Source organism: Sprattus sprattus (genome assembly GCF_963457725.1).
Source record: "Sprattus sprattus genome assembly, chromosome: 2".
Classification (NCBI taxonomy): Eukaryota; Metazoa; Chordata; class Actinopteri; order Clupeiformes; family Clupeidae; genus Sprattus; species Sprattus sprattus.
In genome coordinates this window covers 59178390-59201781 of record NC_137921.1, presented here as the reverse complement: position 1 = coordinate 59201781, position 23392 = coordinate 59178390, and the positions used below count along the sequence as shown (strand labels likewise).

The 23392-nt window shown below is 39.2% G+C and overlaps 1 protein-coding gene across 2 annotated transcripts in view; it reads left to right on the top strand.

The window, feature by feature from the left end:
- The window catches only part of armh3 (armadillo like helical domain containing 3), a 34594-nt gene extending 11691 nt beyond the window's left edge, over positions 1 to 22903 (top strand). For both annotated transcript variants that reach the window (XM_080833022.1, XM_080833021.1), the window contains 20 exons: positions 1214 to 1288; positions 1568 to 1654; positions 4125 to 4181; positions 4594 to 4637; positions 4723 to 4783; positions 4881 to 4927; positions 6912 to 6987; positions 7148 to 7241; positions 7913 to 8014; positions 8098 to 8156; positions 9211 to 9276; positions 9346 to 9415; positions 12210 to 12270; positions 12646 to 12734; positions 13128 to 13210; positions 14018 to 14144; positions 15339 to 15414; positions 17241 to 17319; positions 21572 to 21688; positions 22450 to 22903. In XM_080833022.1, coding sequence (XP_080689148.1) covers positions 1214 to 1288; positions 1568 to 1654; positions 4125 to 4181; positions 4594 to 4637; positions 4723 to 4783; positions 4881 to 4927; positions 6912 to 6987; positions 7148 to 7241; positions 7913 to 8014; positions 8098 to 8156; positions 9211 to 9276; positions 9346 to 9415; positions 12210 to 12270; positions 12646 to 12734; positions 13128 to 13210; positions 14018 to 14144; positions 15339 to 15414; positions 17241 to 17319; positions 21572 to 21688; positions 22450 to 22542 — 1563 coding nt within the window. In that variant the 3' untranslated portion in view covers positions 22543 to 22903. The remainder of the gene's footprint in view (positions 1 to 1213; positions 1289 to 1567; positions 1655 to 4124; positions 4182 to 4593; positions 4638 to 4722; positions 4784 to 4880; positions 4928 to 6911; positions 6988 to 7147; positions 7242 to 7912; positions 8015 to 8097; positions 8157 to 9210; positions 9277 to 9345; positions 9416 to 12209; positions 12271 to 12645; positions 12735 to 13127; positions 13211 to 14017; positions 14145 to 15338; positions 15415 to 17240; positions 17320 to 21571; positions 21689 to 22449) is intronic.
- Positions 22904 to 23392: the final 489 nt, after the last annotated feature.

The window sequence follows — 23392 nt, the reverse complement described above, 5'->3', positions numbered from 1 at the left end:
AAAACCGCTCCTACGGTAAAAACGGAGGAAGTGGAATCCACGTTTCAGCAAGCTACAGAGTAGAAGAGTAGGGTCATTAATCTGCCATCAGCTTCCTTGTGTTAATTGGCTAATTACTCTGCCATCAACTTCCTTGTGTTCATTTGCTAATTACTCTGTCATCAGCTTCCTTGTGTTGATTGGCTAATTAATCTGCCATCAGCTTCCTTGTGTTTATTGTCAGAATCCATTATGTATTTACTTTTGCTCTTCTTTTGTCATTTGTTTTGTACTCTTAGCATAAAAACATTTTGTCATGTATGTATTTGTGTTTTTTTATGTCTGCATGACAAGAACATTTCTTAGAAATGTTTGGAAGTGTTCAGCTGTGTTCAGAGAGTTAAATTTGGTTCACACCCTCTGATTTATTCAAATTAGTTTAATGCTGATACTTTTATCAACTCCCCCTTTACACATCAGATGATTTGTATTTACTATCATTACTACTACTACTATACACATCAGATGATTTTATTACTATCATTATTACGACCAACTCCCCCTTTACACATCAGATGATTTGTAGTACTATCATTACTACTACTACTATACACATCAGATGATTTTATTACTATCATTACTACTACTACTATACACATCAGATGATTTTATTACTATCATTACTACTACCAACTCCCCCTATACACATCAGATGATTTTATTACTACTACTACTATACACATCAGATGATTTTATTGCTATCATAACTACTACCAACTCCCCCTATACACATCAGATGATTTTATTACTACTACTACTATACACATCAGATGGTTTTATTACTATCTTTATTACTACCAACTCCCCCTTTACACATCAGATGATTTGTATTACTATCATTACTACTACTACTATACACATCAGATGATTTTATTACTATCATTACTACTACTACTATACACATCAGATGATTTTATTACTATCATTACTACTACCAACTCCCCCTATACACATCAGATGATTTTATTACTACTACTACTATACACATCAGATGATTTTATTGCTATCATAACTACTACCAACTCCCCCTATACACATCAGATGATTTTTATATTGACCCAGAAAATACACAAACATTTCACTCTTTTCAATCTATTTGGTCATTGGCCAGTATTGGTATGTAAAGCTGATCTGAGTAACTGTATTTTGATCACATTGGTTTTGTTTTCTCCAGGTGACCGATAACATCAGTCAGAACACGATACTTGAATATGTGATGATCAACAGCATCTTTGAAGCAATCCTCCAGGTATGACTCAATGCCATTAGTTGGCTTATGGGACTTTTCTTGTCATTGAAGTTAATATACAGGTTGGCTCAAATTTGAATTGTTTCGATTTGGTTTTGTTCTGTTAAAGGTCTGTAGAGGAACTGTTGTCCAAATGCCTGTTAAGCTATAGCCTGAATCTGAATACATGTCCTCTGAAGCACATTATGGTACTTCCCTTCTAGTGTTATCTGGAGTGATCTGCCAAAGCCACACCCCTCCTGCTCACTCACTCATCACATTCTCCTTCTTCCTCACCAGATTCTCTCTGAAGTGTCAAGCAGATCGCAGCATGGCTATGATGCTGTTGTCTTGTTGGCACTGCTGGTCAACTATAGAAAGTATGAGGTGAGGGAAAAGTACACGCCACCAGGACATCAATATTAAATAACCTTTTGTATACATGCCGCACTATGTAATGTGGCCTACATCACAAGTAGTGGTCCTCTGAGGGAAAATTGTTGATATATGCCAAATAGAATATCTAATGTGCACACCAAGATTAGAGTACCCTTGTGCTGGATAAGGGTGAGAGTGTTGGACAAGTTAGGTTTTTATCTGCCCTCAGTGACCTCATATGAACAGAATGAGTGCACAGGAGATCTGCAACAGTCTTGCTATAAGAGAGACTAAATGTGCTTAGTAAACATCAATTTGATAAACAGATGAAGAGATACATTTAGGTAAACAATTAACAGTCGGTAATATGGCCACTTTATTACCATGACTACACCTAGGTACAGTTGTGATCATAAACCCCGATGAATCAATAAAGAGGTGACCATAACTCAGCGATCTGGCCATTCAGCCTCTTTATTGTTCAGCATGTTCAGATGACGGACATATTCACAGGGGATGTTTTGCACTGCCACATTGTGCTGCTGGCACCATCTACCACGTGCATCGCAGTGTGAGGCCCCACGCTCTGTGTTTTTAGCGCATTTACTTAATATGCATGATTTGTGATGCTTGAAAATTGAAGAAATTTGGCACTCACATCAGACTAGTGTAAGTTCTAGAGTAATCTAGTGTTTGGGCCTGGCAGTGGTCAAGGACCTCCCATAGTGCCCCTAAACAAGGCAATGGTCAGACTGAAGATGCTTGGATATGCACAATATTTGGTATTGTCATTGCTCTCATCATTACAAATTGTTGCAATTTTACATATTTTTTATCAACTCTTTCGAATTCCATCAGACTTAATTGGATTCCCTTGAAATCTGATTGTATAAACTAGGGTTGATGCATTGCAAAGGGAGAGGGCATACCTCAGACAAGGATGTAATGGCAGGCAATTTATTTGTATGCACCACTAAACCAGAAGCAAGGGTCTTCACGGTCAGGACGCAGTTAGGCTGAGACACACCACTAAATCAGAAGCCAGGGTCTTCATGGTCGGGACACAGTTAGGCATGAGACACACCACTAAACCAGAAGCAAGGGTCTTCAGGGTCAGGACACAGTTAGGCATGAGACACACCACTAAATCAGAAGCCAGGGTCTTCATGGTCGGGACACAGTTAGGCATGAGACACACCACTAAATCAGAAGCCAGGGACTTCATGGTCGGGACACAGTTAGGCATGAGACACACCACTAAATCAGAAGCCAGGGTCTTCATGGTCGGGACACAGTTAGGCATGAGACACACCACTAAATCAGAAGCCAGGGACTTCATGGTCGGGACACAGTTAGGCATGAGACACACCACTAAACCAGAAGCTAGGGTCTTCATGGTCGGGACACAGTTAGGCATGAGACACACCACTAAACCAGAAGCTAGGGTCTTCATGGTCAGGACACAGTTAGGCATGAGACACACCACTAAACCAGAAGCTAGGGTCTTCATGGTCAGGACACAGTTAGGCATGAGACACACCACTAAACCAGAAGCAAGGGTCTTCAGGGTCAGGACACAGTTAGGCATGAGACACACCACTAAATCAGAAGCCAGGGACTTCATGGTCGGGACACAGTTAGGCATGAGACACACCACTAAACCAGAAGCTAGGGTCTTCATGGTCGGGACACAGTTAGGCATGAGACACACCACTAAACCAGAAGCTAGGGTCTTCATGGTCAGGACACAGTTAGGCATGAGACACACCACTAAACCAGAAGCAAGGGTCTTCAGGGTCAGGACACAGTTAGGCATGAGACACACCACTAAACCAGAAACTAGGGTCTTCATGGTCAGGACACAGTTGTTTGGCATGAGCATGATGATCATGGGTTTGGGTAACTCTGCCCAACAATTTGTCATGAACTCTTTCAAACTCATCAGAGTTAAGAGTTCATCGGATTTCCTTGAAATGTGGTTTGTCTAAACAGATATGATGATGACATGCAAAGGAATAGTGGATACCTTAAATGAGGATGTAATGGTGGGATGTTGAATTTAATGTACAGTGTACTGTAAAGTAGGAGGGATAGTTTGCCTGTGGTCATTATACACGTGTTGGTAGGTGATGATTTCAGGACATATTGACATGGTCAACATTAGATATAAAAGTTCTTAGAAAGCTGAATTCAATCTAAATAAAGTAATCCAAGTTCTTATAAAGCTGAATTAAATTTAAATACAGTAATCCAAGTTCTTAGAACGCAAGCATGAGTTGAAAGCATGCTCAGTATTTTTAGTTATCCTACAGTTTGCAATAAATCACGAAAAAACAATAATTATACAGTTTATTATTATTATTTGTATTAAGTGTTTCATTTTGTTAAAATTATTTGGCATACAATAAGCACTCTAACTTTTTTTATTTTATACATTTGACATTTAAATATTAATGTATGTTTCTTTTTGTATTTACAGTCTGTGAATCCTTACATCGTGAAGTTATCTATTGTGGATGATGAGCCTACGTTAGAAGTAAGACTTTTTTCTTCTTTCCATTTGAAATGAGCAGAAGACCAGAAGGATCTATTTAGTATGATTTTGTCTCCTTCTAATATCAGGTTTATCTTTTAATTATATGATGTTACCTTATGCTTGGGACATCAAAGTAAGGTGTTAAGTCCTCAGGATGCTGGTTTGCCCAGCATTGTAAAGTGATCAACACCAAGGTTGCCACTTTCCAAGGTAGTTTGCCCTCTCCCCCCTTTAATTCAATCCAGATTCAGTCTAGACTCAACTAGAATCTTGGTGTCCTTGGTCTGTATAAAGCTGTGTGTGCGGTGTCGGATGTTGGATGATGTTGGATTTGTGTGCTGCCCCTCAGTCAACTGGAACCACAGCATCAAGTGTCTCACCTGCTCATCATATGTGTCTTGTGTTTTGACAGGGAATGGGCATGGTTGTCCATCAGGCATTGACGGAATACAATAGGTAAATAAAATTGAATCTAGGAAACTTATTTTTATCTTTTGCTCTTTAAGGATGTTAAGGAATTATTGTGTATATTCTTTTATAGGCAGTACAAAGACAAAGAGGAGGAACATCAAGGAGGTTTCCTCTCTGCACTCTCTAGTATGGTATGAACCTTTGTTCAAATGCATTTTTTTTATCAATCTTAATGACTTGAAAACATTGAAACATATGAGAGTTTAATGTACATTCTCTCTATCACAGGTCGGCAGCATGTTTGTAGCAGACGCAGATGAGAAGCTATCAGTCCAGTAAGCTCACATATATTAGGCACTACTTCATCTTAACATCTTCCATCTTATCTTCCATAGGCTTATCAGGCCACTGAGACTAATTATTACTTTAAAATGGTAATAGTTTCAATAATATTCCAGGTGTTATTAGACCAAACAATTATATATGAACATATTAAGCATATAAGGTTCTTGGCATCTTAAGTTGCAGTGAAGGTAAACACAGTTTTTCAGGTGTATTCAGTCAAAATACACATGACCAAAGCAACAAAGAAATGAGCACTCAGAGCAATACACCACAAGTTTTATAGGTAAAACATCTTCTTAACCATCTACTGAATCATCATAACCATCTACTGAAACTAAAAGATGCTTTATTAGCAAAATAGGTGCTGAAATTAATTTGATGTACTGTATATTAGCCAGAGTAAGGAAACATAATGATGCTAAAGACTTAGAAAATTATAAAAATGCATCATCATTTAAAGCACACATCGATATGAATGGATGACATCACTAACAAGTGGTGGAAAAGTAATATGAAAATATTTGTTCTTTTTAATTTGCGTGTTCTGTCCAAAACAGTCGCATTCAACGTTTTTCTAATGTCAACACATTGGTATAGGCTACCACATAACTATCATCTGAAATATCACGGTATATCGCAACAAACCTTTGATCTAAACCAGACCTGGGCAAAGTGCGGCCCCAGGGCCATTTGCGGCCCCTTGGCTGTCCCGGACCGGCCCTCGGAGGTCAATGGTAAATTAGGAATCAAACGTTAAACGATACAAAATTGATATAACTATTAATTTGTATACTTAAACTTTTGCATTGCAAGTTTGCTCTCGTGTGTGTGTGTGTGTGTGTGTGTGTGTGTGTGTGTGCCATGTGTATTGGTCGTCTGGGCACACCTTTAATACTGCAAAAACATGCACATTTTTCATGCTGAATTGAGTTGAGCCTATTGGACCTGCCCTCCACAACAGTCCCACTATCTCATGTGGCCCCTTGGGGAAATTAATTGCCCTCCCCTGATCTAAACAGAATATTCAGTATGGAATGGGAATAGATCAGAGCAGTATCTTTTATCACGTTTGACATGGAATAGTATTCTCTCCATGAATTTGCGGCCATCTGAATGTCCTTATACGTGTTTGAGGAGGGGTTGTAAAGGTGCTCATATCTATTCGGGCCTCTTGTGTTATGTTTGTTCATAATCAACAAGAATAAGCTTGTGAGAGAGTCTGCAGGATATTCATAAAAAACGTGCCATTAGTATGAACAGTTGAGACCATAGAGTAGACATATACATGTCTCTGGTTGAGACAAAACTTTTCTGTTAGCCATTTCTGATATGCAGTTGCTATTTAGATACTAAAGTTAGCTTTGTTTATTGTTTCCATGGTAATAGGAGCCGTCAGAACAATTCGCTTTTCTGTTGGCCATTTCTGATATGCAGCACATGAGGGCAAAGCAAATGGTGCATGGTATTGATCATTTAGATTTCTTTTTTAGTATTTTTTAAGTGAATGAGATGTGGGAGCACAAGAACAGTGAGTGTCTAGCAGCGATTATCATAGACATATTTGATGCATGTATATATGTCTATGGACGGGATCTCAAGCATGCTCACCAATCATCTCACCAGTCATCTCCAATTGTTCTCTGATTTAAAAAGTTACATGCGCGCGTTCTCTGATAAACAACCATGTCCGATGGAGTTATCTCTGGGAGTAAATCGGACTTCAGTCGGAAACAAATCTAGATTTCTGGAGTTACATGAAATGGATCTTCGATTTAAATCTGATAAAGCCTGAAATCCGGACACATGTAACTGCAGTGACTGGCAGTTCCTAGGCTATAGCGTCTAATCACAATAAGTTAAATAAAAACCTTTCATTGTGCTTGTACCTGAGATTAAATGTTTAATTATTTAATTATCTCCTTCTCATTTAATTTGCTGATTTGTTGATTAAATGAAGTTTTATCTGATTTTTAGAACTAACGAAGCCATACTCTTGGCCCTGTATGAGGCAGTACATCTGAACAGGAACTTCATCACAGTTCTGGCTCAAGTAAGTTCAACAATGTTAACTTAACACATGGTCTTGACCATTTGAATCTAACACATGCTCATGACCATTTGTTAGCCATTCTTGTTCAGACTGCCTTAAGTGAGATCCCTATACAGTATGTGACACTAGATGATGTATGTTCCTGTTGTGTGTAACACAGAGTCACCCAGAGATGGACATGGCTGCCACATCGATAGACCCTGTTCCAACTACTCCCACAACTCCACTGGGTACAACACCACCTATGCTAGACTGTGAGTTTCTACCCTCATATTTCATTTTAATTCATTATAATCATCGTTTAAATTGTTCAAGTCACCTGCACCTTTGCTTCACTGCCCTTCTGCTCTAAAAATGTCAAATTTCAAGTGCGAATCCCGGCAGGCAAGGCCTTCTGAACAACTGTTTCCAGGTCACCCACACTGCTGCGTCAGTGAGATTTGTTACTTTGGGAACCATTCGTTTTTCCTCAAGTATCAGCAATTGCCCAAGTTGCTCCTTATCCCACTGTGGCTTACAGTCAAACATACCTGTACTCTTGCTATTAATTAAGCGTTGAGGGTCCTCGAGGTCTGTGCTTGCTTGGACCCCGTTTGTTGCCGCTTATGGCTATATATAGATTTGAAGGGCGGAGCTCAGACAGAAGTTTCTCAGAAAATGGAAGATGATTGGATAAAGTCTGTTTTCTTTCTTCACTGTCAATTCCCACTTTGTTTAATGAGCGTATGTTTTGGTTGAAACACAAATGTCCTACAGTATTACCGGACATGACCAGCAAGCTTTTTTATCTATCTGCTTTTTCTAAATTTTACTTGGCATAAAACGGTAATTACTGGCCCTGGTGCATGGTGTTAATAATTTTGCCTGGATAGATGATTACATTTTGTTGAAGTTTGACCTAAAGTTTCCCTCTTTATCTTCAAAGTGATGAACTCATCGGAGCTTCCCCTTGACCCTAACCTGCAGACCAGTAACCTTCTCATTACCTTCCTCAAGTACTCATCAATTGTCATGCAGGACACCAAAGGTGACTTTAATCATCTACATATGCTCTTAACAATTTCTCTTCTGCTGTATTGTCTGTGTAAACTATCTACCTGTATTTCACAGATGAACACAGACTTAATAGTGCTCGGCTGTGTCTCATTATCCTGACTTGTATTGCTGAGGTAAGTCTCACACCCATATTTCATGTTGCATTGGTAAAGCTGTTTGCAAAGGAGGCTAGCACACTAGCAATCTTTTATCATTGCCACATGTGCTGCTGTTGGTGCTTCAAATGCTTTTTATCTAGTTATCTTGCTAGTTACAGGCCATAATTCCTTACTTCCACTTTAACGTGCTTTATGTATGAATACAAATAGAATGTAAAGAACAGAATGTGAAGTAATAGTAGTAGTAGTTATAGTAGATGTAATGTCCACAACACCACTGTACTATGTTGCTGCGAGATCTACTGAAGTTACCATTCTAACCACCTTGGGTCGGCATGGCCTCTCTTGTAATAATGCTTTGTACCGCAACATGCCACTAAGTCACTGTACTTAAAAGCTGGGCTATCCTGTAGTTAGTAGCTGGCCCATTAGTTAACATTAATAGTTAATCTGCTAGCTCAAAAGCTTTAGTGCTTCACCTACTGAAGTCAACTGCAGTGTCAGCGATACAGAGAATAAAATCAGTCTTCAGTCAGAATCTTCAGTCCAGTCTTCGCATCACATTATCGTACAAGAACAACAACTTGATGAACTTCTACTCTGACTGGCATTGCGTGAAAAGAGATGTATCTGGTACTCTTTTATACAGTTGTTAAATGCTTTCCCTTGTTTAGGGTGCACCCTAGTATTAACCGCAGGGCAGCAAAACATTTGCTAAATCAATGTATAAACCACGGTTAATAGTCGGGAAATTATGGCAAGTACATATACGCATATTAGGCAACCGAGCTCTGCTCGTTTACAATGTCTCCAGGTGTGTATGCCAGTTGGGGCAGGTTGGCACAAGCGCACACTTGGAAGTTAATGGCTAATCATTTTGTACTGAAATATTACATGTCAATCTCATGCAAATGAAGTACCTGCCCAAGATTAAGGGCTTTCATTTGCTTTAACATGTTCACCATTATGATGTGTCGTTTGATGTCATTATAAGAAAAGTGTGCCAACATGCCCTACCTGAACCAACTCAGCATGGTCATTAATAGTGTTTTGTCCCGTTTTCTCACAGGATCAGTATGCTGATGCGTTTCTCCATGATGACAATATGAATTTCAGAGTGAATCTCCATCGAATGGTAAGGGAATTGTCTATTTCTGTATTGATTGTTTTCTTATTTTGAATATTGACTGGGTTTTCTTCTCAGCCCATGAGACACAGAAAGAAGAATGCAGTAGGGACCAGCCCATCAAGACCACTTGTGTGTGCAGTCCTTGGTAAGTAGTCAAATACAATTGGTTGCTTATTTCCCTTCAGAGTTTCACATATTCATTTATGTGGTCAAAAATATGTCAGAAATTCAACCTTGCCATCGCCTGATGCAATTCATGTATGAACGAATGCCATTTGTTTTATCAGAGACTGCATTTTTATAATAGTTTAAAATGACGTGAAGTTGATGTTAAATTTGCCATATTTAAGAGTAAATACAAAAATGTCTGAAAGTTTGCATTTGGACAAAGTATGACAAATATAGAATTGCCCACATGTATAGCATGCTTTCCTCTTTAGAAATAAAGCTGACATGTTGTAGTTTGGTTACTAAACTTCTAAAAGCTTGGATTGACACTTTCTTTCGAAAGTCAGTGACCAATGTCATGCATATGGATGGGTTAGGTGTAAGTCACAGTTGACCTTGTGGGAAGTAGTATGCCAACATTAGAGAGCTGGCTCAGAAACCTCGCAAATCCCCTCAGCCGTTTTTTTCAGTTACAATAACAGGGTTTTTACATTGCAGTCTATGTCTCGAAAACTTTTACAAAATCTAAGCAAAAAAAAAAAAGTGAAAAAAAAAAAGCTTTGCCACACTCAAAACCATCGGAGAACCATAAAAGTCCGTTGAGGAAACTGCTTGACCACGTAGTAACGGAGTCGTAGAAGTATATTCCGGCCTTTAGTCCCTACTCCCTACTGTCAAAGGTCATGACTCATCAGTCTGGAAAGTCATTCTGGCCCCCTCTGCTCTCTACACAACCATTTTACAAAGTTGTTGTGAAATGTAGTGAAACAAGAGGGATGGAGTAGAGATTGACATTGAAAGATCCATCGACATAAAACTTCACAATGCGATTGCCCCAATTGTTAGGACTCACTGTGATAGGACTTATGACATGGTACCACGTATACCACTGTTCTTTTTGCCATTGTAAGTCATACAGCCGCGGAAAAAATTAAGAGACCACTTCAAAATTATCAGTTTCTCTGGTTTTACTATTTATTGGTATGTGTTAAAGTAAAATGTACATTTTAGTTTTATTCTTTAACCTACTGGCAACATTCCTACCAAATTTCAAATAAAAATATTGTCATTTAGATCATTTATTTGCAGAAAATTGACAATTGGTCAAAATAGCAAAAAAGAGGCAGTGTCTTCAGATCTCGAATAATGCAAAGAAAACAAGCTCATATTCATTTTTAAACTACACAATACTAATGCTTTAACTAAGGAAGAGTTCAGAAATCAATATTTGGTGGAATAACCTTGATTTAAAATCACAACTTTCATGTGTCTTGGCATGCTCTCCACCAGTCTTTCACATTGCCGTTGGGTGACTTTATGCTACTCCTGGCGCAAGAATTCAAGCAGCTCGGCTTCTTTTCATGGCTAGTGGCCATCCATCTTCCACTTGATCACATTTCAGAGTTTTTTTTATGGGATTCAGGTCTCGAAATTGGGCTGGCCATGACAGGGTCCTGATCTGGTGATACTCCATCCACACCTTTACTGGCCTGGCTGTGTGGCATGGAGCATTGCCCTGCTGGAAAAAACACTTCTCAGAGTTGGGGAACATTGTCAGAGCAAAAGGAAGCAAGTTTTTCTTCCGGGACAACGTTGTACTTTGCCTGGCTGAGGTTTGTAAAAGACCATAAGGATTGAACCAAAGCGGACTGGAGGGTCTCCTAGTTCGTCTTCTCTGATGAGTCCAATTTTCAGCTTTGCCCAACACATGGTCGTTTGATGGTTAGACGGAGACCTGGAGAGGCCTACAAGCCACAGAGTCTTGCACCTACTGTGAAATTGGACTCATCAGAGAAGACGAACTAGGAGACCCTCCAGTCGGCTTTGGTTCAATTCTTATGGTCTTTTACAAACCTCAGCCAGGCAAAGTACAACGTTGTCCCGGAAGAAAAACTTGCTTCCTTTTGCTCTGACAATGTTCCCCAACTCTGAGAAGTGTTTTTTCCAGCAGGGCAATGCTCCATGCCACACAGCCAGGCCAGTAAAGGTGTGGATGGAGTATCACCAGATCAGGACCCTGTCATGGCCAGCCCAATTTCGAGACCTGAATCCCATAAAAAAAACTCTGAAATGTGATCAAGTGGAAGATGGATGGTCACTAGCCATGAAAAGAAGCCGAGCTGCTTGAATTCTTGCGCCAGGAGTAGCATAAAGTCACCCAACGGCAATGTGAAAGACTGGTGGAGAGCATGCCAAGACACATGAAAGTTGTGATTTTAAATCAAGGTTATTCCACCAAATATTGATTTCTGAACTCTTCCTTAGTTAAAGCATTAGTATTGTGTAGTTTAAAAATGAATATGAGCTTGTTTTCTTTGCATTATTCGAGATCTGAAGACACTGCATCTTTTTTGCTATTTTGACCAATTGTCATTTTTCTGCAAATAAATGATCTAAATGACAATATTTTTATTTGAAATTTGGTAGGAATGTTGCCAGTAGGTTATAGAATAAAACTAAAATGTACATTTTACTTTAACACATACCAAGAAATAGTAAAACCAGAGAAACTGATAATTTTGAAGTGGTCTCTTAATTTTTTCCGCGGCTGTATGTTGATGGGTAACGCTATATCAACCATATCTCATCTGTTTTAATGCCCATCAACACTTTTCTTTGCTATGCTACGTATATTTATCTGATGTCTAATATGCTTTTATTGATTTTTTTAAATTAATATTGATCACTACTTGTTGTTGCCAATTCACACATTATTGAAAAGCATCCCATGAGGTTATCCAACTGTCAGCCTCTGCCCCTCTTCTTTTCAGATCTCATGGTTGAATTCATTGTGACTCATATGATGAAGGATTTCCCCATGGATCTGTACATGTAAGACTTCTGCCATCCCCATTCATCAGTGGTCATCTGCCTGTTTTATGTTGAAGTAACTGGATCTTTTACCTAGAATCTAGCAAAAAGTTAATATGCATTAAGAGTAACTAGCCCATGTAAAGTGAAACCTACACAAAACACCTTTTTCAGGTCAGTAGAAAGTTAATCATATTCTAAAATGTATTTTTTAAGTAAATGTTTTGTGAGCTTGTGGTGCGAGCTCTTAATATGTGTTCAAGAATGTAATTCATTTAGCTGCAAATTATTTAGAAAAGAAAAATAGTTGTGTCTTCCACAATTGTTATGTTTTAGACATGTTCTTAAGGTATGACTGAATAAAACATGAATAGCTGTGTCTCCATCTGCATTCAGGCATTGTGTACAGATCATACACAAACTTATTTGCTACCAGAAGAAGTGTCGGATCAGACTACACTACACCTGGAGAGAGCTGTGGTCAGGTATGGGAATTTCACCATGACAGTTGAAGATATGGGAATAGGCATTTCACCATGACAGTTGAAGGTATGGGAATAGGCATTTCACCATGTCAGTTGAAGGTATGGGAATAGGCATTTCACCATGACAGTTGAAGGTATGGGAATAGGCATTTCACCATGACAGTTGAAGGTATGGGAATAGGCATTTCACCATGTCAGTTGAAGGTATGGGAATAGGCATTTCACCATGTCAGTTGAAGGTATGGGAATAGGCATTTCACCATGTCAGTTGAAGGTATGGCCTTAATCATTCTTTGGTAGACCAACTTATGTTATTTAAAGTTGTTGTATTTCTGACAGACCCACACTCTAATGACATTCTAATGCTTTATTCGTTATTCATGGTGTCTTTAGCTCTCATCAACCTGCTGAAGTTCTTCCTGTCTAACGAGACAACCCTGTTGACTAAGCATAACATCTTCCACATGGCTCTACAGGTAGGAGACAAGTCACTGCAGTGTTTGTGTGAGTTTAACTGTCCTTTATGTGTTGCACCATGGACCTGCTTTTCAGAATGGTATTATGCTCCATGAAGTACTAGTGGTAATTGTACATCGATTTATACTCAATGTTATGTTATGTACACCACAATTGCGTATACCAATGCTTCATGTTTCATTGTTATTTTCCAGTTTTGCCATTGTTTTGTTGTTTCGCTTTATTCTGTAGGTGCCCATTCTTATTTGAACTGAGGTCATTTACAATTGCCAGTCTGCTAAGATCTACCAGGCCAAATAGACAACCTAAGGTTTTAATATGCGCATAGCACTCAGAAACTAATAAAGCTATGATGCAGTATTGTTCTCTGGGTTGGAAATAAATATAATTCTCTATCATATAGCCCTTTTTCACTAATGCCAACAAAGTGCTATTTCTTGGCTGGTGCTATTGCCGTTTCGGAGTTGTTTTAGCCTGGCAAACGTCTAAGAACCGGTTTGCTTTTCCGATGTGGAACCAGAGCATTCAAACTTAGTCAATGTAGTGGCCTGAGAATCACCAGCAATATACATCTAAAAGTATTAAAAGCATCTAACTTGTGACCAAACCAAGGATGTTGGTAAGTAAGTCTCAGCACACTCTGTAAGGGCTCTTTTCCTGCCAGAACATCTAGTGCCCAGAGAGTAACTGCTGTTTGTTCCAGAGTACAATGTCAAAATGTCTTTGAATCTGAGTCGAAGTTCGCATAGGTGAACTTGCATCTCTATTTTAATCCTAATTATTTTCTACCATCCTTCCTCCTCTAGGTCGTGAACCTGTTTAACATGTTCATCACATACGGGGACACTTTCCTGCCAACCCCCAGCAGCTATGATGAACTCTACTATGAAATAGTGAGAATGCACCAGGTGTTTGACAACCTTTACTGCATGGGTGAGTGACTTGTATTGAGCTCTTGGTTGCTATTGTAATCTATGTTCAGGTTGGTATTAATTATTCTGGTATTAATTACTTTTCAGACAATTTACCTTTTCTGTAATATGAAAATATTTAGCTCCAATGAGTCTTGAATCTTGTATGCTTCACCATTCAATATGTTTTATCAAATGAAGGGGTTTACGGTCCCCTCTAAATGCTCAGTTGACATGACCTCTCACTGTTAACACTGAAAACATCAAGTCCAGACTTGCCAGGGGTCCACTTTTCAGTGTTGTTTTGTTTTTCTGAAGGTTTTATTTGGTTTTCTGAACCTCATGTCTGCAGTATGGTTTCTTCAGAGTACTCTGACGACATTGGAAATACCAACAGTAACAGCATTAAGGAAAAGGAACATAATACATTACTGTGGAAGACATCACATGACGCACACAAATGATAGACTTCACTATTATGTCTGAATCTCTGCCTCCAGTCTTTCAATGTTTAAAGAATGTGAAGTGCGTACGCTATGAGAATGTTTTAAATAGATATCATCTTTTCATTTAAAAGATGCTTATTTTTAACCTTCTGAATGGTGTAGGACAGGGGTCTTTAACCTTTTTCAGCCTAAGGACCCCTTGGCTGAGAGAGACTGAAATGAATATGCTGCTCTGGCTCTACAATTTGGAAATGGGAAAAGTTTTATATCATATTTCAAGTCATATCAAAGTTTTCAGACTCAATCAAAATGCGCTTCCTTGTTATGACGTGCTTTTATGAGGCGCATAATTATCCTGCAAATTTGAGACGCACTCTCGCCAGGCAGTTTTAGTAAATACCACGGAATATATAATTAGGCGCACTTAACGCCTCTCCTCCCATCTTTTTGCGGCACACACCCACTTTTCCTTATACCCTCCCAGCAGCGGTAATCTGCGCTTCTACTCAAATGCGCCTCCTTTGTAAATACGGTTTTAATTTATTACACCCGCTATTTAACACCTGGTATGGGCGCAATCCTCTTAGTAAATCAGGCCCTGTGAATCATCAGAGTTCAACATCTTTCATTCTTTTTTCTTATGGTTTTGTAAGTTGCTTTGGATAAAAGTGTCTGCTAAATACATATACATAGATATGTAAATACACACATATGTATAAACATATAGTCAAAGACACTATTTTAAAATGAATTCTTAAAATGTGTTCCAGTGCTCAGAGTCTCCACCAATGCTGGACAGTGGAAGGAGCCTGCCAGCAAAGTCACTCATGCGCTCATCAACATACGGTCAGTGTTTCACTCATAATTTCCTGCCTAATCTTTTCTGCAACACTATGCAATAATTTGAGGTATGATTTTATAGGCAACTAGTTTTGGTACCATCCTCAAAGTCATGTTGATAGCATATGGTCATGTAAAGGACAGATAAACACCCAGGATATGCCCTATGTAGTTCTGTGTTTCCTGGCTGGAACACCTTGCAAAAATGGAAGAAAAGCTTTCACAGCATGACAGTGCCAGCTATACTAGCAAAATACACCAGTTAGTGTTGGCAATTTTCTATCAGTGTCAACTGGGCTCTTGGTGGTGTTTGCAAGGTTGTTGCATGCCTTTAAGGTAGCTAGCTTGCTACTTTTGGAGCAGAATTCCTCATTGCTGCTTTAAGGGCTTTTCTGAATGTGTCTTAACAAAGCAAGCACCCACATCAAGACTTAAATATGGTTATTAACTATTAGAGATAGATGTCCAGAAAATGCTATTACAATATAATAGTTTTATTATAGTTGATGACTATGTACAGCACAATCATTTTTGGATCTGCCGATTTCAATGCTACTGTTTGTTCTTTCGTTTAATAATAAAAGTATGCAGAACTGGTTGCAGTAATGACTGAACACGGGTGACACGCACACGCAAGAACAGTGGAGACAGGTGTTAGAGGCTTTGTAGCTAAATGAACCTCAACACTTCTGTTGGACTTTGGTTTTTAAGGACAGTAACTCCTTTTCCTCTAAAGTGACCTGTCTAGAGTAACTCTTGACTGCAGTGAATAGGGCAGCTGACAACCAGGAAAACATGTGACTGCTGGGAAAGACAGCTGGCAGGAGGAAGCCCACTGGGACTGCTTTAGGCTGGCAGGAAGGAATAGACCCCACTGGGGCTGCTTTGGGCTGGGAGGAGGGAATAGACCCCACTGGGGCTGCTTTGGGCTGGGAGGAGGGAATAGACCCCACTTGGGCTGCTTTGGGCTGGGAGAAGGGAATAGACCTTACTGGGGCTGCTTTGGGGGGCAACCTGTAGCAGCAGTATCTGTGGCAAATACATCCAAGTAAATTCACCCAACAAACCAAAAGCGTCAGCAAGAGTAGAAGTCTTGGATGATTCCCAGGCAGACCACATGACTTTGGACTTTGGCATGGCTTTCTCTACGAGAATGGAATGTTTGTGGAATAAGGGGCAAGCAGCAGGTTTTTATATGTGGATGGATGAAGGAGACTTCACTGAAGGGCTTGAGGATCCACCAGGGAAGGAAGAGATCCCTAGATGAAGGAGTAAAGGGCCCCACATTGAGCACAAGTAGCAAGTAGCTCAAGTCAGTTGGTTGAAAGGAAGAGGTTGTGCATTGTGCAAGGACCACATCATCATAATTGGCCGTTGTGGGAAGTCCCCAACCAATAGCACAAGGCATTTAAGATCTTTTCCTGTAAAAAAACTAAAAAAAAGGAAGGAAATGGTCAACCGTCTTTAAATATTGTCTGGATCGTGCTGATTAAACACATACGTAAAACTCACATCTGTAAGATTCTCATTAAAAAGTCCTGAACTTCAAGGAAAAGATATGTTGTCCATCACCTTAAAACATTTTGTTATAAAAGTTTATTTTGACAGTTCAGTTATCACAACGCAGGTTACATTACTGTGTTTCAATTGCATGTCATTCAGCCATGGAAACACAGTAACCTTCTGTGTCAGTGTGACGGTGATGCTATTTGCTTTTATGTGTTTTATCATTGTACATCATAGCACCCTCCAACTCACCCTGAGTAGCTGGCAATTACACATGTTGTATATTTTCACATACAGTACTAATGATAACGAATGCTTTGTTTCAGGGCCATTATAAACCATTTTAGTCCGAAGATTGAGTCATATGCTGCAGTGAACCACATCTCACAGCTTTCTGAGGACCAGGTAAGCATGCTTGTTGATGTTGAAGGCTTTATTGCAAAAACAAATATCTAACCTGGATCACTGACAGACTGGACAGAGTATAAACATTTTGTATGCCTTAAAAGTCTGGGACGGCATTCAAACTTATTAGCTATCTTTTTTAGTTCACTATGTTTAGCATGAAGGTATCTAATATTCTTTGTGAGAAGGCAGCAAGTAATCATAGAACCAAAAGAACATGTGAGAGAGAACCCAACTGAGGTGAAGAGAGGTATCAGCTTTTTGCTCATCAGTACAGAACCTCTTTGGCTGAGATTACATCTTCTATATCACCAGCAGTCCTTTGACTTTTGAAATGGTATTACATAACAGGCTTATTTGTTCTGCATGCTGTCCTGATTCTTCTAATGAGAGACACAGTTATGAGCATGCATTATCAGTCAAAGATTTCAGCCAGTGAAGGTTAATGAACGCTATAATGATGTACCCTTTTTTGGTTGATTGGAAACCAGCTGTGCCGCTGCCTTCTAGACCACCTGTAGGGGTCTCACTGAGCATGTTGGTAGGGCAGAGCATTCCAGGAGTAGAGGCCAGCCGTATGTTCAGATGAGAGAGTGATGACATCAGATGAAGTGTGAGGACAGCAAGGAAGAACGTTGCCATTTTGAACTTTGATTAGATCCAATTGAGGATACTGTTTAAGACTAGTAAGTGTGATTTCTTTCTTATAAATGGTTAAAGACCAGCTTTGATAGTGGCCAGTGCTATGCTGTTGATTATCCCATAGAAAGGCTAGGCTCATGTGACCGGTAAACCACTCCTTGAGGTAATTTGGAGCTTTGAATGTGAGGAGCACTTTGAAATCAGTTCTACTTTTGATAGGGGGCCAAAGAGGTGAGATGTTCATATTTTTTAGTTCTAGTAAGTGTGCGCGCAGCAGGGATTTGTATCAGAAGATCTTTAATGAGTTGTTGCTACATCTGGACAGGAGAGCATTACAGTAGTCTAGTCGTGATGTAATAAAAGTGTGGATTAGTTTTTCTGCATCTTGGAGGGATAGGACTTGATTCTTCAATATTGAATAGATGAAAAAAAATTATATCTTTGAGATCCTTTTTATGTGTGTGTAAAGTAGGAGGTCTTGGTGGATATTTACACCAAGAGTTTTGATACTAATGCTAGATGTTAATGAGATGCCATTAAGTGTGGGTAGATGGCTAGATGCTGTAGAAGTCCTTGACACTTTCTGTCAAGCACAGTAGAGGAAATGTAATGATCTAAGAGTGCTTTGATGTAGTTGAAATATGACATTTGTCAAAGGAATTTTAATAAAGCAAATGTGGAAACTCCATATTACACTATATATTACAATAACTCGCAGCAGTGTTTCAAATTATGATTTGGTGATTGTTTTAGCCTTTGAGATGATTGTTTTAGCCTCATAATAGCCTATGAACAGCGTAAGGTAGGCCCTGGTCCCACCACTAGATGTCGCTGTGCACGACATGTTCAATAATTCAATTCTAAGTTGTTGTTTTTTTCTTCGTAACTAACATTTTAAGGCTGCATTAAAAAGAATTCTGAAGAAAAAAAAAACATTATCCAATAGAAAGCAGTTGTTGGTGTTGACAGGACCGAATCTCTTACCTTGACTGTCCTCCAGGGGTAGATATTCAGATATTCAGTATGCAGATGATGCATTTATTTTTTTAAACACGCAAGAAATATCAACTGGCTTACTAATACCAAATACCAAAAGACCAGTGTGTATGATCAACCAGTAAAGATGACACATTCTAATGTGTTCCTTAGAGGGTAGGAGCCCTGCATTGTGAATGAGTTCAAGTATCCTGAGGTCACATTGGACTCCACATTAACCTTTAAAAGTTATATGAAAAAGGTGACAAATACAGCATCATTTTATAACCTTTAAAAGTCATATGAAAAAGGTGTCAAATACATTTTATAACCTTTAAAAGTCATATGAAAAAGGTGTTAAATACAGCATTCTTTTATTTACAGATATTTTGGCACATCAGGCCGTTTCTAACAGCGAATGCTGCAACAATCTTTTCGAGAAAGCCATTCAAGTTTTTAATGAAAAATCACTGTCATTCCATCGCTGTAACATCCTAAAAAACATAAAAGTTTGAGTTTTGAGAACTTTTATGTTTGCTTGTCTAATGTATAGCGCTCTGCATGGACTTGCCCCACCTTCCTTAAAAGAGCTAGCCGTGGCAATTATGTGTTCATTTTTTATTTTATTGATGATGCGTTCGTGTTTGGATTAATTGATGAAGTAGGTTTGTGTGTGGTTTCACTATCGATTCCCCTCAGAGGCCACTGCCTATGATCAACAGGACAGAAACAATTACGATTAACACTCTGGAGTCAGAACAATACACATGGTGCACATAGTCTTTCGGTTTAATTCAGGAAAGTATACTCTAGAACCTAAATTGGTTCAATGGTGAGTCTTGTGATGGGTTATTTCTTCAAATTGGTTTCAATTTGTTTTCTTGTCGTGACATTCACATACGTACAGGTGCATCTCATTAAATTAGAATATTATCAAAAAGTTGATTTATTTCAGTAATTCGATTTAAAAAGTGAAACTCATGTATTATATAGACTCATTACAAACAGACTGATATGTTTCAAGTGTTTATTTCTTTTAATTTTTGATGATTATAACAGCCAGCTAATGAAAACCCCAAATTCAGTATCTCAGAAAATGATTGTGAAAAAGTTCAATATTGAAGACTCATGGTGTCACACTCTTATCAGCTAATTAACTTAAAACACCTGCAAAGGCTACCTGAGCCTTAAAATGGTCTCTCAGTTTAGATCACAATCATGGGGAAGACTGCTGACTTGACAGTTGTCCAGAAGACGATCATTGACACCCTGCACAAGGAGGGTTAGACACAAAATGTTATTGCTAAAGAAGCTGGCTGTTCAGAGAGTGCTGTATCCAAGCACATTAATGGGAAGTTGAATGGAAGGGAAACATTTGGTAGAAAAAGGTGCACAAGCAAAAGGGATAATCAAAGCCTTGAGAGGATTGTGAAACGAAGCCCATTCAAGAATTCGGGGGAGAGTAACAAGAAGTGGACTGCAGCTGGAGTCAGTGCTTCAAGAGCCACCACGCACAGATGCATCCAGGACATGGGCGTCAACTGTCGCATTCCTTGTGTCAAGCCACTCTTGAACCAGAGACAATGTCAGAGGCATCTTACCTGGGCTAAGGACAAAAAGGACTGGACTGTTGCTCAGTGGTCCAAAGTTCTCTTCTCAGATAAAAGAACATTTTGCATTTCATTTGGAAATCCCAGAGTCTTGAGGAAGAGAGGAGAGGCACAGAATCCAAGTTGCTTGCGGTCGAGTGTAACGTTTCCACAGTCAGTGACGGTTTGGGGTGCCATGTCATCTGCAGGTGTTGGTCCACTGTGTTTTCTCAGGTCCAAGGTCGGCACAGCCGTCTACCAGGACGTTTTAGAGCACTTCATGCTTCCCTCTGCTGACCAGCTTTATGGAGATGCGGATTTCATTTTCCAGCAGGTCTTGGCACCTGTACACACTGCCAAAGGTACCAGCACCTGGTTTAGGGGCAATGGTATCCCTGTGCTTGATTGTCCAGCAAGCTCGCCTGACCTAAACTTGTATTGTGAAGAGGAAGATGCGAGACACCAGAACCAACAACGCAGAAGAGCTGAAGGCCGCTATCAGAGCAACCTGGGCTTCCATAACATCTCAGCAGTGCCACAGACTGACCGCCTCCATGCCACACCACATTGCTGCAGTAATTCATGCTAAAGGAGCCCTGACCAAGTATTGAGTGTTGTACATGTTCATACTTTTCAGTAGTCCAACATTTCTGTGTTAAAAATCCTAAGTAATATTCAAATTTTCTGAGATACTAAATTTGGGGTTTTCATTAGCTGTCAGTTATAATCATCAAAATTAAAAGAAATAAACACTTGAAATACATCAATCTGTGTGTAATGAATCTATAATATATGAGATTCACTTTTTAAACCGAATTAGTGAAATAAATCAACTTTTTGATGATATTCTAATTTATTGAGATGCACCTGTATGTAGCTGCAGCCCTGGGGGTGTGAGGAAGGTGATGTAGAGCGAACTCTCCTTAAATCAGTGTCAAGTACACATTCAGGAAATTGATTTAGCTTTGGTGAGACTCTTGGTGAGATTTTTAGATTACCATTTATATTTACACATATCTTCATGTTTACATGTTTTCTCCCCACAGGTCCTGGAGGTAGTTCGGTCCAATTATGACACGCTCACCCTTAAACTACAAGATGGACTCGACCAGTTTGAGCGCTATTCAGAGCAGCCTAAGGAGGCGGCCTTCTTCAAAGAGCTGGTGAGTCTTCTGTGCTCTTATTTTCGTGCTGAAATTCCAAGACTATAAAGTAAAGGAAGTGTTCTATTGACATGTACATCTTTTTTACCAATAAGGGCTGTGAAATAAACTTAAATGAAACACTTTCACATAATTTGCTTCCAATCATGTGATCATGTACATGCAGATTTGATGTTGTTGTAAAACTCATCTGTGAAATTGACTTGAGTAATGACAGCAGATGGAAGATGAAGGTAGGGGAAGTACCCAGTCAGTATCAAAGACAGCATTTGCTCTTAAAAATGAGTGCCAAAAATGTTTTTGGGGGTTTTTAGTTTAAAAAAAAAAAACACACATTTAGCGGAGACAAATAATGAAAAAGAGGAACGAGAACTAAAGCAAAAGGGTTCAAGCAGCTTTGACAGAAATGGATTATCTGTGAGTGGACTGCCCAGAGAGATCAGGACATCTTTGACAGAAATAGCTTATCTGCGAGTGGACTGCCCAGAGGGATCAGGATATTTTTTTTTACCAATACGAGGTTGCGCCACCTGACTTTTTTTTTGCTACAGAAACTGTTGAAAATTAATCTTAGCCCTTTAAAAATGATTTGACACATAACACTGAAACAAGGTATTGTAAGTGTTACGTGTTGTGTCCATTAAGAATGTTGTTCGAATGACTTTTCTTAAAATTATCTTATAAGAAGCTTCATTTGTGATCTTAAACTGTTGAATTTGCCTTTCTTTTGACTCCTTTTCTCCTCTTCCTCTTCTGGGCAGGTGCGGTCCATCAGCCTGAATGTGAGGAAGAATGTCTCTCTCAACACTCTTAGCCAGGATCTTCTGCTCAAGGAGTTCTCCTCTATATCCTGAGACCCATGAAGCAAAGAGACAATGAATCAAATTGAAAGTGAAGAACAGTGACCAAAAGTACAATGTATTTTACAGCACAAACATCTCCCCCTTACCACTGCACATCTGGTAGTAGAGAAATAAAACATCTTCATCCTCACTCTTGCCTTCTTGCTAAAACCCTTTGGTGAAGTACACACAAAGTCTTTGATGCTCTTCACTATTTCGGGATGGGAGTTTTGGTTGCCAGGTACCAGAGGAGTGGGCATATGCTTTCAACGGGCATATGCTTTAATTATGCTATTATGATTATGGATTTGGCAGAAGCTTTGAAGGAACCAGCATTTAAGATTTTAGAGTTAATAATGATATGCCAGTCCATTATTCAATGTATCTTATATTTAATTGTAATTGTTACTTTTATTTGGAAAAAATTGGGCTCCAGTAGAAGAGGCACTTTTCCACTTGGGGTCTATCTGTGCACGTGCCTGTCCCTTACTTATATTGGCATTGCATTACAATGAAAAGACTTATACCCAGATCAAACGTGAACAGTTTCAATTTCTTTAAATACTGACTCAATTCTTTTTTGATTTGACGTGACCTACATGTTTATGCATGTGAATGCATCAGGTCTTTGCTAACCAACTGGATACCGTGCATCTCAACAAGAATTTTTCTCACATTATATTGCCATTGACCAGCAGGTATCCCTAAAGTGCATTTAAATCCTTGAGAAATGAACACATTTGAGTGGAAAGCTTTAATGAAGTCATGACTTCATGAAGTTTAATCTCACCATCACTAAGTGCTGTTAAGGTAACTCCCTGTTATGAAATGTGTGGTCAACATTGGATGCGGTTGACATCCA